Source organism: Rhopalosiphum maidis, chromosome 2, assembly GCF_003676215.2.
Source record: "Rhopalosiphum maidis isolate BTI-1 chromosome 2, ASM367621v3, whole genome shotgun sequence".
In the NCBI taxonomy this organism is placed as follows: Eukaryota; Metazoa; Arthropoda; class Insecta; order Hemiptera; family Aphididae; genus Rhopalosiphum; species Rhopalosiphum maidis.
This window is the reverse complement of record NC_040878.1, coordinates 75,988,165-76,005,987: the sequence shown is the minus strand read 5'-3', so window position 1 is coordinate 76,005,987 and position 17,823 is coordinate 75,988,165. Positions and strand designations below refer to the sequence as shown.

General features: G+C 28.1%; 1 protein-coding gene across 1 annotated transcript; it reads right to left on the bottom strand.

Moving 5' to 3' along the window:
- Positions 1 to 544: 544 nt before the first annotated feature.
- Positions 545 to 8,962, bottom strand: LOC113552595 (serine/threonine-protein phosphatase PP1 isozyme 2-like). The gene is made up of 3 exons (XM_026955447.1): positions 8,678 to 8,962; positions 6,389 to 6,847; positions 545 to 757 (listed from the first exon to the last, which is right to left on the bottom strand). The coding sequence occupies exons 1-3, from the start codon at positions 8,960 to 8,962 to the stop codon at positions 545 to 547; spliced, it is 957 nt and encodes a 318-aa protein (XP_026811248.1).
- Between the last annotated feature and the right edge of the window lie 8,861 nt (positions 8,963 to 17,823).

Genomic DNA, 17,823 nt, shown 5'->3' with positions numbered 1-17,823 from the left:
AATCGCCACTTATTTATTCCAGTTTTTCTGCTTACCTTTCAATAAAATATTTTGGAATATCACGCAGAACATTAAATATAATATTTTTCTACATAGTATTATAAAAAACTCAATCATTATTGTCTCTATGCAGAGTCAATATAGTATATATAGTTATGCGCTTATAGGTATAGTGCCCCAACAAAACCACTTGAAGTCAGCACAGAGCTATTGCAATGCAATATGTATTCAATATAGTAGGCAATTATTTAAGTGTCACTTTCCCCGAGTTGCATAACTGTATTATACTGGATAAAATTAATAATTAAAAGAATCCATTAAATTATAATTCTGATGGACTTACGCGGACAGTAATGTATGTTAAAAAATTTATTAGATTTTCTAAAAATAAATCTCGTTTGTTTCGTTCTTTCGTGGATTTTCGATACTACGTATGTGTATCTTGTGTTCATCTACTTTAAAAAAAATAATTCCAAGATTCATGTTCTAATATAGCGCACTATGAAACAGCTTAAAAGTCGACGTCGCTCAATATTATTACAGACTAACACGATTTTGATTTCTTACTGGCTGTCCTCCGCATTGAAATTCGACGTTTTTGTGTTGCTGCGATAACCGGTATCAGCTGGAAAGTGCACTCGCCGTGTTCATTCACAGACATGACAGCGCCCGGCAAACCGTATCCATTGTAATCAGGTGCGCTAAACACAGTTACGAGCTTGTGGCCCGCGAAATATTGGTAACCGCCATTCACGCACTGTGTGCAGGACACATAATAGATGATACATATATTATAATATATAATTCAAAACACAATAAAAAAGAAAATTGTATTGTACACTTTTTCTATAACTACTTAGGTCATATTAATGGTCTGCAGTGGATGGCAAACACTTTTTAAGAAATTTGAATTATGCTGTGGTTGTACCTACACTTTTTAAATTCGTACACAACACGTTTGCATTTTTTTTTTTTTTACTGCAATAAAAAATTGTGGTAATACGGTGTGCGATCCGATTACAACAGACTATCCTCGTTTAACAGCACACCTATGACCTACATCTTCACCTATCCTACTGTGGATTGACGTACAATTCTTATAAAAACATATTTATATTTATATAGTTATATATCATAAACTTATAATATACTTTTATTGAACCGGAAGTTAAACCTATTAAATTAATCAATTTGAAAGGTTTTTATTTAGGTTGTAAACAGTAAACTTGGTGATCTATTATTTACGCTTACAATATACTTAAAGAGTGTATCTTTTTTGGAAAGTTGTTTTTATATACTAATTTTTAGTTTTTAATTTTATATATTAATTTTAGGTAACAAGGAAAAAAAACTTGTATTTGCCGCCCCATTTCATTACAATATAATATATTTTGTAAAACATAATAATGTTGTAAAACTAAATAACACGCTATGTAGCTTTATATTCAAAAAACATAATTCTATAATAATACATATTTAATAGAACTAGATAAGTTATTACAATATACATATTAGTTATTATGTTTCAAATAAAATAAATCTAAAGAATTTATACATCTAATATATAGTGGTGAAGTCTGGAAATCCGAAATATGATGTTAGTTAATGTTCTAATAATAAATGTAGATATATTTAACGTGAACACATTAAAATTTTAAGGTGCAAAATTTTAATTAGAGATTTAATATTACACATATTTTGTATAAAGTTATATCAATTATATGCACAGCGTAATAATGGATAATATTATTTTAGTATGTTATTCAAGTATAAGTTACAGAGTTTAGATAGGTTCAATGTAGGTGCGTTCTTTCTAATTTAATTTTAATATTGTCTTGGCAATTAAATACAATCAACTCGCGTTATAACAAATTTCAAGGGATAAAGAAAAAAGTTTGTTATATCAAGAGTTCGTAACATCGATATTTTCAAGGAAACAATAATTTCATTCACTACACTTCGAGTATACTGTATAATACCTGTATAATTTTAAAAAAAAGTATTAGCACTGGCGTAAAATATATTATATTGATTAATTTAACTTGTTCTACAAGCTTTTTTCACAAGGTTACGCTAAACCTACATAATAAATTATTTTATTTATAATATCATAAATATTACGTATAATATTATGAGTATTATAACACATAAATAAATTATGATTAATAAATGATTATATTTAATACCTACTTACAGTTGTAATTCACGTAGAATATAAAATATAGAATTTAAATAGGCCATACAACTTTTTTAATTTCTACTACGCTTACTTTAATTTATCTTGACAAATAAAACTAAATATTTCTAAAAGCGATTTCTTAAGTATCTGTGAAAATTTCAAACGAATTTTAAGTTTTACGACTTATCCATACCTACATAGTACTTAGAAAACTATTTTAGATTAAAGCATTGATATTAATATAACGTCAAGACAGATGAACAAATATAGTAAAAATAATGAATACAAAAATTTGCAGATGATCCTCGTTGCCCTAACTAAAAACTTAAATATTTTAATGCAATTTGAAAAAAAAAATGGTTAAACTTATAGAGGATGTAAATGTATAGATTGAAAAATGAATTGTATAATATATTTATAAGCTATGTAAGCATTATTTCAGACTAGTTATATTCAAAAGGATAAGTAACTATATTATTGGCTAACAATTAAACATAGAACCAATAAATAATATACACGTCCATATAACAAATAATCATTATTTCAATTATATACTCATAAAATGTTTAAATTAGATACCTATTATATAGCATCACGTAACAAACAAAATCGTTTTAATTTTCACAAGTATGATATTCATAAAATTATTTAATTTAGAATTTTAAATTCATCGAGTAAAATATTAATTAATATAATGTATGTTATATAGTCCGTGGTCGGTACCAAGCCTCATAATGAAATTATTTATTTAATTTTATAATCCTTGCAGGGCCTGTACTAATAAAATATACTTAGAATGAATGCATTACTTAGAATCTAACTTAGTTCTAGCTAAACATTGTGCACACGGTAAGCAGACATAACAAAAAATATAAATGTTCAGGGTAATAATAAAAAATTGAACAAACTCATTACGCGTAGAAATTTTAATGAAATTGTAATAAAATTCTTTGAAATTACCACTAACTATTTACCTCAATACTTGAACCCTACGCATCTGTAAGACTACAACCATTGCCAAATTACAAACAAACAAATATATATAAATATATATATCATTATAAACGTTAAAACGTAGCATAATTCATAGTTGGGCCATGAACCAAGAACGTAGGTAGTAATAATAATGATAATATAATCTCGTAACGAACTCCCGAGTGACCAAAAGAGGGGATGACAATTTTACTGGTCGTGTATATCACCTATATACATTTATATACATGTCTTATAGCCATATAATATATATAGTCATATAGATATAGGTTTATGATTGAAAAATTCATTTCCGAACTATTAAAATAAGTAGTAATTTTGTAAAAGATAAGGTCAAAGGTGATAAATGTTCGTCATAAATAATATTATGTTTAATGCGAATACCTACTATTCGGATGTCCACTTCGTGTTCGTAGGGATATCCATACTCGACTATTCATATACCTGCCTTCTAACGTTCCAACCATATTATTTACTAGCTACCCCCGTGCACTTCATTGCCAGTAAAAAATACATCCGTGTTAAATTTGGTTGCCTAAAGCTAACATTTAGCGTAATTCGCGTGTGCATAAATAATATTTTTGGTTTACTGTTTTGGTATATAGATGATATTTCTGACATATCAACTTTACATAGCTGTCCCTCCCAACGTTGCTATTTTTTCACCATTTAACCTGGATTTTTTTAAAGTTATTTTTCTATCTTTTTTCTTGTTGAATCCCAAATTTTATTTCCTTTTCATTCTGGACCAAACACCAACAACTCAAAAAGTTTCAAAGGTGTGAACCAAAAACAACTAAAAGTCTTATATTGTTTTACTACATCAACTATTAACACAAATGAAAAAAAATATCTTTATGCGCACATTTGCCAATTATCTAAAAATTAATAATTCGATTTTTCGTTAACTGATAGAATCAAAAACATGTTTAAAATCTGCTCCACAATGTACTCTTTCATTAAAAAAATCAAGATAATCAGATGAATCAGATGAGTAGTTTCAGAGAACATGCGTTACAAGGATTTTCATTTTCATCTTAAATATATATTATATTGTTGTGTGTGTGTGTGTGTGTGTGTTGGAGTAAGCAAAATGAGTATGTACAACTACAAAATGTACAATGTTTGCATGAATCGTGTATAGGCAATATTGTAAGCAACAGCAATAATCGTAGAGCTGATTTGTCTTCAAGTAAAACGTCAATTTAACATCTGTAGTATAATAATACATTTTAATTGTCTCGTGTACTTATTTGATATTTTGAAATATTTCCTTAACTATTCAACCAAAACAACATAGGTTTATTGATATTTTTAAGGACGTAAGTAATTCTAATATTTTGCCAATTATTTTCATTGTCAATAAACTTTTATTACATTACATGTATTTATTTTAATGCTTAACCAATATAAAATATCACCACACGCCATTTCTACATATCTTTTACTTTTATATTTAATACACAATAGAGATTATTTTTTGAGATAGATACACATAGTGCCAAAAAATATCATGTAGAACTACTAAAGAAAAATATTTTTGAATATTCACCTATAGTCAACGCACGCCGATAAATCAACGCATCAGCCATCAGCCCGTTTTTCTCGGATTAGTGTACAAATATTATTAATCACAATCAATAGCCCATGTCACTCAGCAATAATATAGTTTTTTATAAGATAACTAGTTACGTTCTTAGAAGCAAGTATATTATAATTTCCATTTCCATTATTTAGCCTAATAATTAGGCCCTTATTATAGGTACGTTATCGCTCAGCTACTCTATTATTTAACGGAATTTAATATATATATTTTATTTTAAGTATAATATCGTAAGAAAACTAAAGTAAGCTTAAAATTATAACAATAAATTAATAAGCTTGGCTCCAAGTTTAGCTCAAAAATTTTCTAAAGTATTAAAATTATTCGTAGAAAAATGTTACTGTCAAATATTAATTTAACTCCTAACCTATAATCAGGATTGCAACGATCCAAATTGGCGCAAGTAACCGGATATAGGTTATGTAAATCTACAGTGGCGCAACTTGATAATAAGGGGCCCATGTGAACATTTCCGGACCAGGGCCCTTACTTACTAATAAAAATTAAAAACAGTTATACCTTATTATAACTTTAAAAAATATTGTTTTTTCACATGTAATAGTTAATATAATTATTAAATAAATTTATTTTTTTTATAAAATTAAACATAAAAATTAACTCTTCTTGTTTTTTAGTCATTAATGATTTTGTTTATATCCAGTTCATTATTATCAGATAGTATTACAACAATTATTAAATTATATAGATAAATAGTTTTTTATGTTTTATATCGTCAGACACATAATATTGTAAAGAGTCATGACTTACACACTACACAGTACACACCAACATACTTATTATTTATAATAATAAAAGAAGTTTCAAATTTTCAATTATTTTTTACACGTTATACTCGCATTCTGGTACCTATATTGCTGTATTAGTGTATTGTATATGTTACGATATACTTAAGAGGATGTCACACACTGTTTGTTTTCTCTCTCTAGCCCACGCACAACATAGACAAAGCACATTTACGCAGTCTGAGTAGAACTCGTTCAATTTTGGTTCTGGAGTAAATATACCTATTATAAAATTAAATTTTGATAACATTTCTAAGTATAAGACGATAAGTTTTTTCCATTATTCATCCCAATACAACGTTAATTATATCGTTAAAAAATAGCTATAAATTACAACATTTTTTATAATCTTTAAATTTTCAACATTTAATTTTGTTTTTATTAAAACTCATTATAATAGGTATATTTACTCTAAAACCAAAACTAAGCGAGTTCTACTCAGACTGCGTAAATACGTTTTGTCTATGTTGCGCGTGGGCTAGAGAGAGAAACAAACAGTGCGCTGACATCCTCTTTACTGGTTTCCCACATAAGTAATCATAATTTGAAAAATTCTCTAAATTCAAAAGAGTAAAGACATAATTATTTATTATATTAAAATAAACAATATAATATGTGTATATTACAGATTATAGTAGGAATATCGTATATGAAATTTTTAATCTAGGAGCCCCTCAAAACCTGGGGCCCCTGTGAATTGCACACCCAACACTCTCGATAATTGCGCGACTGTAAACCTATTTATGCATAAGTACTATAATATGCGCACTATACAATGACGATTTAAGCTGCAGTATAATAAAGGCAAACCTGGTGAGCCCTGACCACCAACTGGAACTGGAATCGAGACAAGAAATCGGCCACCCGATCGGCGCCGAACACGTACGACACGTTCCGGCGAACGTTTTTGCGCCATCCCTGAATAGGGACCTCGGCCGGATCGGACCACAGCAGGTCGCACAGCATGCCGCGCCTAGGCACCGTGGTGGGCCTACGGATCCGATCGATCTGGGCCATGTGGTGCAGATCCGGGCTGAGGCCACCGTGCGTGCAGAATATGAGGCCACTGATGACCGCAGCAACCGGCATGCAATCGAATGTCCGATTGAACGCTCGCCACAACCGGGCGCCCCGAAGCAGGCCGTACCGGGACCGGCACTCGCCGTAGAACCCGTACCGGACGTTAACGGTACGGCACTCGTGGTTGCCTCGGAGCAAGTGAACGTTTTCCGGATACCGAGTCTTGAGCGCCAGCAGTAGAGTGATTACCTTTGCGATACATAATATATTAAATGCGTGTGTGTATATGTCGTATCCACGTCGCGTTCTGACGAATTTTGTAAAATGGATTGAAATTTTATCAGGTTCACAAAACAAAACTTCATTTTTACTTACCTATCGCGTAATTATACGATGTGAATAACGTTTCACGAAACGGATACAGATATTACGTGTATAATTTTTACTAATAAAAACAATACTTGTCGTAATAACCCATAATAATAATTATAATAATTATGCATTGTAGAAAACTATTAGGTAAATTTATATTGTAAATTATTAATAAAAAAAATATAACAAATAAATAATAGGCAAAATTGCAAAGCACGCAATTTATCATTTGTTTAAACAAGAGGTAGATTCATTTTAGATCAATGAAGCAAAAGAGTCAAGTCTTAATTAATTTTCATATAGCGGTAATTGTGGATTGTCCATAATGTATTAATGTGAAACAAAAAAATGCGCTTACTTTAAATCAAATCTAAAATGTTATAGCCGTTTTGTTTTCATAATACTACCCCATATTCAGACAAATGATAAACTGCATGTTTTGCAATTTTACTTATTATTATTTTTTTGTTATTTTTTTTTTTTATTTTTTTTTATAGTTTACAATATAAATTTACTGAATAGTTTTCTAGAATGCATAATTATTATTACAGGTTATTACGACAAATTGTTCCTATTAATAACAATTATACAAGTATTATTTGTTTCGTCATGTGTATGTAGAGAATAAGGAACAAGTTCCGTACTACTAAATATTCGTATCCATTTGGTAAAAAGTTGTCCACATTGTGTAATTACACAATGTGTAAAAAATGAAATTCCGTTTCGTGAACTGGATGACATTTTTATTCATTTAACGAAACGGGTCAGAACACTAGAGTTGATGCGACATGCATAATTATTGACTTAATTTCATACAAATATACGTATAGCGGATAGGTAAAGCAGTGACTTGTAAAGGTACCCGTGCATGGTGTATTGTATTAGTGGAAATAGTATCATTTATTTATTTTTTTTTTTTTGAGGGAGTGAGCATTTGTATAAGTACCTGTTTGATTTTAAAAGCCGTTTGATAGACGAAAACTGGTTTTCGGTAAAAACAACATAAACCTATATTTGTATAATTATGAGGAAATTTCATACTAAACAGGTATTGGGAATTTATTGTGACAATAATATTCAATATTTTTCAGTTACATTTTAGCATTCGTGCTTAATATCTATAGTAATTTATAACTTCATATTTGTACCACCCCTAGAAAAGTCTAACCTAATGAGTAATGACCAAAGATGTCATTCATAATTTATTATTTAAATTATACCTCCCGATGTTTTTTTTATAACAGATAATAAAATTAAGCTATTTTACCCTATACGGATTAATTCTTGCCAACATTTTACAACAGAAAATGTATAGCACTTATAAAATTAAATTTCAAAAAAGTTCGTTTACAAAGCGACACACGCCGATGCCGCGACTTTTACGTGAACTGACTAACTGAGCCACCGAGGTAAACTAAAATCGAGCTACACCAATATGGTAGTGTCGTATCGACCGTATCGTGTCTGTTCGTTTATTCCCGGGAAAAGTCGAGTTATAGGTACAGCTATCAGGTGTATTGCCGGGTCGCACGAACGCCACGAACAATCGCTAAACGTTCAACAAATATATCTATAACGAGCTAATAATATTACACATGATTTACAATGGCCCGTGATTAGTCAATTAAATTTATTCATCTTCCGTGCAACTTTCAATTGACATTATGTATTTTATAAAATGTTTAATATAATATCATATGTGTGTACTTCAACGGACTGGGGGCCGCGGTCAACGAAATCGCCCAGGAACAAGAAGTCGGCTTTCGGTGGCCGGCCGGTCACGTCGAACAACCGGAGCAGGTCACCGAACTGGCCGTGCAAGTCACCGACCACTTTGATGGGGGCCTGTAGCCGCAGTAACATGGGCTGCCGGAGGAACGCGCGCCGAGCGTCCACGCACAGCGTCCGTATGCGCGATTCGTCACAGAGACGACCCGCGGCGCCCAACAGACCGTCAACAATGTCGTCGTCGGTACAGCGTCGTCGAGACATGTCATCTATACATACACATATATATATATATATATACCTGTATTATTATAATGTTTTTGATATCTAAACCGCAGCGCCACAACCAATTTATATGGGTCACGAGACGGCCGACTGCGAAATTATATTATTATTGTTATCATAATATTATCATCATTATATTATTGTTAAGCCAAGTACACATAACCATAGTAAGTTGCCGTATCGAACAATCACGGCGGTGGTAAAAACGCGGTCGCCATGGTAAATGTAAAGAATAATTTATTGCAATCGTCCGCTCGGCTCGTACGAGTAATGAGATTATGATTAAAAAATTTCCATCCAAGAAATTTACAGAGAGATCTTCCTAAATTATAAAATATGCTCTAAAAAATTGTAAAATTAAGAAATATGCTCTAAAAATCACTAAATATGCAAAAATATGCACTATAAACTTTTGATATGTTTTTCGTAGTGTCTTAGAACATATTTCTAGCTCACTTAGCAATAAATCTAACGGTTCAAAAAAAAACATGCAAATGCAACAACTTCCGAGCCCTAATTATATCTAATACCTATTATGTGTTTAATAAAATATGGGTTAAAATTATAAACAAAATTCATAGCTGTTTATTTATTAGAATAAAAACCATACAACTTTTTAAAATAATATTAACATTACAAATTTTATACAGACTTTATATGATGGGTTATATCATAACAGACAGTACAGACAGTGCCTTAGAAACCACCGGTGCAGGCGGTGCATTGAACCAGGGCACTTGATCTTGAAAGGGCCCTGCAGATTACCTGATAATGTGACCGAAAATATTTAATATAACAAAAAAAAGAAAAAATATTAGAATGATCTTTTTAGTCATTAATGATATTATGTAGGTAAGACGCATAGACGGTAATAGTTATATATAGTGTCGTTAGCATGAGACGTGAGTTCGACCTAACCTAGTACAATAATTAGTATTAATAATACTAGCTAATATCTGACTTATAACAGATATAATTTTGATAATTATTTAATACTATTATTATTATTATTTTCTTATAAAGAAAATTTTAAGTTTGACGTTTTTTTTTATAAACATTGATATAGATTATATAGATATTTATCGATGTTTTTATACCAAATAATATTTAAAAAAAAATATGTTGTAACCATCCAGGGCCGTCCCGATGATTTGCGGGGCTCGTGCAGAGTAAAATTGTGGGGCCTGAAATGTCTAAGATATCACTACTGCGCGTCAGTTGCATATACAGAGTGATTCTTTTATCATTAAGCACTTATATCAAAAAGTGTTAACTTTTTTCAATTTTTTTTTTTCAAAATTTTTAGTTTCGTGCTTTTCTATAACTATATATACCATTATTATTTTTTTCACCCTTATATTTAATAGTGAAATCATTATCAACTTTTGATTTCTAAATAGCAACCTATATTTAAAATCTCATAAATTAGTAGGGCTATTTTTTTATGCATTTTAACGTTCAAATTATTATTTTTTATTTAACCGTGGCTTATAGCTACTCAAAGTTGAGTAGTTTGAGGTTTTAGGTGTATTTGTTACAGATTATTACGGTTGTGACTTTGTGAGGCATTGGTAACTATAGGTACAAACAAGTTTATTACATATGAGATATGAAACAAGAAGTATTATAAAACCTGAAAATCAACAAACTTTGAAAAGCTATATCTCGTTAAAAATTAAAGAAAAATAATAATTTGTACGTTAAAATTCATAAAAAAATAGCCCTATCAATTTAATACATTTTAAATATAGGTTGGCATTTGAAAATAAAAAATTGATAGTGGTTTACCTATTAAATAAAAGGGTAACAAAAATAAAAATTTCACACAGTTTGAGGAAAGCATGAAACAAAATATTTTGAAAAAAAATTTGAAAAAGTTAATACTTGACAAAATAATGAGTGTTTAATGATAAAAAAATTACCCTGTATAGCTCTCGAAATTTGAAACTCAAATATGCGCAAATAGTCTTAGCAAATATAGTACCTTGCACCTACAGTCCTATAACAATATGAATAAGTAAATAAATTAATAACGCGACATGTCATAATATAATCAAACTTAATATAATAAATTAATTAATAATAATATTGAAAAAATAAGACAGTAAATATAAAATAAAGTGATAGGTAGAATATAAAAAAGTATTAAAAATTAACTTTTCTACTTTTTAAATCCGCGAATTTATCAATAATATCGTCATATTTTAGTTGGTCACCAATTTATTTTTCTAGGCAGTTTATAGCTAAGTTGGTGACATTTTCTTTTACAATTTTACATGAAAAAAAAATGATATGTAATTTTTTTTTTTTGCTCATTATTGTGGCGAGAGCGCGAGGCCCGGGGCGAGGGCCCCGGTCGCCCTGCACTAGGGACGGCCCTGTAGCCATCTTATCTACAATTATTAATAATGTATATTTCAATTAATTTTTTTTTTTAATTTGTACAAAATAAAATTTAAATTATGTATTAGTTTTTATCAAATAATAGCATGTATTTTATTTTAATTTGTTATGTGTGTATACTGTATAGTAGGTATATTAATATAATATAATAGATACAATCATTAACATTAGTGATCTAGTAATTTTAAATAGTGAATACCTAATGGCTAATTACAATTAGATTATATTATAATCTAGTTATTATTATAATGTAGGACGTAGGTAGGTACTTATAACGTTTGAGATGTTAACTTAATAAAATTTTTTGATATTATATTAAATTATATGAAACTTGTATAAATTTGTTTGTCTCCATATATTTATTTACTACATTTATTTATAAATTTATAAATGGTACACTATAAATGGCTATTCAATTAAGTAATTACAATTTACAGTTAAATTTTGACCGTTTGGTATCTACTTTTATGTTTAACAGAAATAAGTTTCATACTAAATACCAAAATTAACTGGGTAATATAATTTTATATTGGAATAACCGAATAAACACATTTTATGGGCAAAAGCGCAATTTGAAAAGTCAAAACTAAAATGTTTTAGGGGATTTTGTAGTGACTAAAGAGCCTCATTAGTCACTAATAGCGTTTTAATTTATGGGGCACCTAGACCAATTTGCACCAGGCAACATAAATATCTAACTGCTGCACTGGTTATAAATTAAATAACAGAAAAAAGATACCAATATAAAATTACATATAAAATTAACATTGAAATTAGTTAAACAGAGAATATACCAACTATATTTAAAATTATAGTATGATATAGGAATTGGCTAAGTTACGAAAAAACTATACATAGTTATTGCCATATTGGCCATCAATTAAATTAACATCATCCTAATAAGAAAAGAATTTTTTGCAAAATTAGTTAAATTTATTTTTTAAAAAAAATAATAATTATTATAATAATTAAATATCAATATCTACTAATACTAATACAATACTAAACTTACTTCTTAAATTCTTAAGAACTTATTTTTTCTTTAGTTTGTAGTTATCTATATATAAAACTTATGTATAACGTCTTAATGATCTAAATTTCTCACTAAATCATTGTATTAAACTCTCAGCTCATATATATGATAATTTCTATAATTTCCACCTTTATTATATACATTGGGCATTATTTACAATGCCTGTGTGTAATTTATTTAATTCCTAGTTTTCTACTTCATTCATAATTTATACATAATACAAACTACATATATGTAGTATTTAACAAATTTTTTCACTATATCCGATAATCAAAGAAAACCTGCATTCGAAATGCACTTGAGTAGGTATTGAATCACGTGGTGCAATCTCGTGGCTTGTAGAACAAGAGCCCTTCAGTGCATGCCTTTAACTATATGCAATTGTTTATACCTCATCCTCATGCATTTCACTTATATTATATGGCAGCAAAACGTATGTCACAAAGCTTAAATTGGATAAAAAAAATTTAATGGCTGATTCTATATATATATATATATATATTATATTGCTTAAAAATCATTAACACGCAACAGGAACACATAAGCGGGGAGTAAAATGTTAAAAAGACTTCTTTCCACTTACGCAAAAGCTACTAATTGCAAAGTACAAAAATGTATTGTTTGTTATAATCCACAAATTTATTCATAGAAGTAACAATTAAGTTACAACAATAGTTAATGTATACTTAGGTACATATTTAATTTTTATAATTTTCTAATATTACGTAAACTTAATAATAATAATATTATTATTATAATATATCATAAACCTCAGTTAACTTTACTAAAATATTATGTACTGTATATAATTTAAAATTATTATAAATTGTATAGTTCACATGACGATGTTAAATTGGTTGTTAATTTCAATACAGTGAATGATAAAACAATAGACATTGACTTAAATATTTTTTAGTCGCAAGCGTGAAATTTTCGTTTTTGCAGTAAAACATACTATATTACAGTATAACAAGAAACAAGTTTAAGATAAAAATCACTATATATCATGAAATTAAAAAAAAAATGTTTCATTTCTGTATTGATTGTAAACACTTTTTTATTTTTCATAAACAATTTAAGATAAGAAAAAATACAAAAATCAAATACTTTGATAATAAAAACTACATAGGTGGGTATTTATTTATATTTTTCTTCTAGCATAGTTATTTGAAAATGGCCAAACTTACTTACATCTTTTGAATTATTCCTCGTGTATAGGTATATAACAGGGGTGGCGAACCTATGGCACGTTGATCAAATGTTAATGGCACGTGAAATAATTGCAATTATTAAAAATAATGGTGTTTATAAAGTTTTAATTATAATTGTTAAAAGAAATTCAAAGAAACAAATTATAAACATTTTAAAAATAATAATTACCAAAAAAATGTGTTCTTACTTAATAAAATAATGAATAAATAAATAATAAATAATAAATCGGTAACTTTATTTTTATCCTTAGAAAAATGAATTTCCTTTAGGCACGTGAAAAATTTTCAAAACCTTGATTGGGAAAATTTGGAACTTGACCCCAAAAAGGTTCGCCATCCCTAGTATATAATAATGATAATTAATAATGTTGTGCGAACGATAGTATATTATACCTATATGGCTTTATAGATATATAATAATACTATTAGTTAAGTACCCTATTATTATAGCGAGGTTTTAATATTATAAAAATAATATGTACATTTTTAGAAAAATAGATTAATGTTAAAAATAAAATAAGTGCAGACAATATTAGGTATTTATTAGATATCTTATATGTATTTAATATATTTTATAAAATAGTTACGCTTACGAGGTGATTAATATTGAATGAAATTTATATTTTATTTATTACTAGGTATATAATTTAAGTGTAAGGGTGTTAAAATAACAATTATAATCCTGTATACAACACCTACTGCTACAGTACGTATGCAGTCTATGCCCGATCGATATGTATACCATAATGGCATAATATATAGTACATACATAGAAATAGACGCCATAGTATATAGTTATATATATATACAGCAATATACACCATAAGTCTTTCGAATCGAGACGTTCCATTAATTTATATAGTTTGTAAATACTAAATTGTAAGAAGAGCCATAAGGATTATCATATAATGGTAGATCGGAGACAATTTTCTTATATGGACTTCGACTTTAGTTTTATAAATAAGTATACAATTTTGAAAATAGCTATATTAAGACTTAGAACAAAGCTATGTTATCCATTAAAAGTGTATGACCGTCTAGTAATATTTTATTTTTGTTATTCATTAATGTTAAATATTGTACTATTTAGAGTATTATTATTTAATATTTATAGTTAAATAAGAATCTATTTATTTATTTATTTATTTCTTTCGCCTTTATGATATCATGAATAAGAAATTGTAAATATATTTGTTTCACTGTTCGCCTATATCCGTAATTATATTATAATTACCTATTATAATTTTATAATTACATCATATAGGTCATTTAGTTAATATTCTCTAATAGTGCATATATATAGGTGCCTAATATAGCTCATGCTGAGCGAATAACAATAATTAAAGATAAGATCATTGTTCTGGATCGTAACGAGTTCAGTATTTTTTTTAAATTAACCTAGCTCCATTAAAACACATTCAAAACTAATTGAAAACCATTGGTTTATATTACTATAATTATTTAATTGTTTTCATTTGGTAGCATTATCCACATCCCGCTCGCTACTCATACGTTAAATTTATATTTGCATTCCAGCACGGCACATACTATATAGACATAAATTTAACATATGGGACATATTATACAAACATATATTTAACGTATGGGACATATATGCTGTACATAAACATATTTACAATTTAAATATCCATACATGATGATAAATTTATTATATTAAAATATACTGCAGATTTTATTGTAAACTGTATGTCATCAATTCTTCAGTAATTCACGCGTTCGCAACTTGTCGGTGTTGCAGATCATCAATTATTGAATATAGGAAGGCTACAGTCACCAACAAATTTTAAAAAGTTAAAAACAATAAAAACCAATCCGTATTTATAGTTTATACCTAAAAAAATAATTATTATAAAATACATATTTCCTATGTATATATCATGTATCATTTAAAAACATTAAATTCAGATTATTTATATTATTTGAAAATTAAAACTTGTTCAAGAGTTTAAAGCATGAATAAATATTATATATCTTAGTTCATTATTTAAGGTGTACATTATATTATGTAGCTAAATATATTATACATTTTGAGTAAGTACACAAGATAAACCATAAACATATCTATTGACATTACTTTTTAAATTTCGTTGGTGGGTACTACTTTAATGGAAAATAAATAATTGTGAAGTACTTATTTGTTCGAAAAAGGTATTGTGCTCCACAACAAATACTATAATAAATGTAATTAATATATATTGCTTTTATATACAATATAAGTAACGTATTCTCTTCTATACCTATCCCATATTATTTGCGTTCATCGATTTATATGAAATTGAAATATATTAATATGTATGAGTATGATAAATACCTACATGGCTACATATATACCTACAAACACTATTTAAGTATACTATATGCCATATAGTAGGTAATAGTATTATATAAAACTCGCCATATGTTCAAGTACACGAATTTCAATTTATTTCTAGAATTGATGGTGTTAAATATGTAAAACAGATACTTATTTGAAATCGTCATAACTCATAATTGTTTGCATAGGTATATTAAGAATAATGAGGTATACATCCTTGGTGGCTATTTATTATTAATAAAGTATAGTCGCCGTTTAACTAAATAAAGATATACGACCAACATACATGACATATAAGGATAGATTTATAGTATTCGTATTTCGTTGATAATTTTCATAAATATTACCAACCAGTGTGTACTAATGACAATGAAATATCGACGTATCGTCATTGAAAAAATAAAACGTTGAAACAGAATCAATTTATATCAAACAACTGACGACTGCTATGCATAAATGAATACAATAACAATATATATTTAAATTATAATTCGTAAATATCGAATGTTTTTAAATATTTCATATTCATATCTATTCTAATCCATATTAGACTTGAACACGATATCCTGGATTAACGTGAATATTACAAACATTTATAGGTAGGTACTTATCTGTATGCTATACGCCTATATATTATTATGTATACAAATAACTATTTTAATTTTTTGTAATAGGTAGGTATAATAACGTACAAAGCCTCGATATAAAATTAAATTCCTAGATTATAGATTATAGATATACCACAACGGCATAAAATAATATTTATATTTTATTTTATAACATAATTATCGAAGATATTGAATTATTGATGACTGCATGATGTTACACAGATTTTTTTATCAAATCGAATTGTTTGTTTTTCACAGCAAGTATAAAATATAAATGATTCAATTTTATTGATGTATCAGAATTCATTTAAATACGATTTTATTTTATCACAGCCGCAATATAATACAGTGGCGTATTTAGGATTTTGTCTTGGGGGGGGGGAGGATATACGATGGCAAACGTATAATTAACTCTATCGTGGGGGGAGTACACTTACTATTACTACCGTTTCTCAAAAATGTTGAAAATTGATATACTTATTATCAATAAGCACCTACACATAAATATATAAGACTGTATTTTTTTGTTTTGAAGATTTATTATTCATTGTCATTTTTTTATAAAATGGAGTAAACCATAAGAACACACTAGTAGTGCTTATTGATAAATATACAAATACATATGTATAAGACAAAAAATCAAAACAGTAAAAAATAATGCACTAGCGACTAACTAGTGCTCCGAACTTAAGGGTCTTAGGGTCTCAATACAGCTACTAAGGAAGGACCTTTTTTTGATACTTGGTCGGGGGCCTGGACCCTGGGAAAGCAGCGCCTAGTTTGCCTAGGTGGAGGTCGACACTGGCACTAACGTGAGTGTTCGATTATAATGAATAGTGAATTATTATGCTGGATTTAAAATGAACTAATTAATAATAAATATTATAAATATAAGTAATAATTCGTGTTTAGAGTTTAAGTTTGTTTATTATTTGTGTACCATTTATTATTTAATTATTAGAACTTATTGTTTAGAATGCCTATATATATATATGAAAGTGAAGGTATATATATATATATATATACCTTCACTTTGCAATAAGTTTTGAAATAGCAACCAAACGCTTATTAATTATTATAAAAAGCATGATAACAGCCGGATCGTTATTGACAATAATGACGATTGACGGAATTTTACGATTTACAATACAAATTGTTTCCAATCATATACATATTTAGCACTTAGTTGTATATTGACTACAGCCATCAACCATAATATTTCCAAATTTTTAACATTTCAATATTATAAT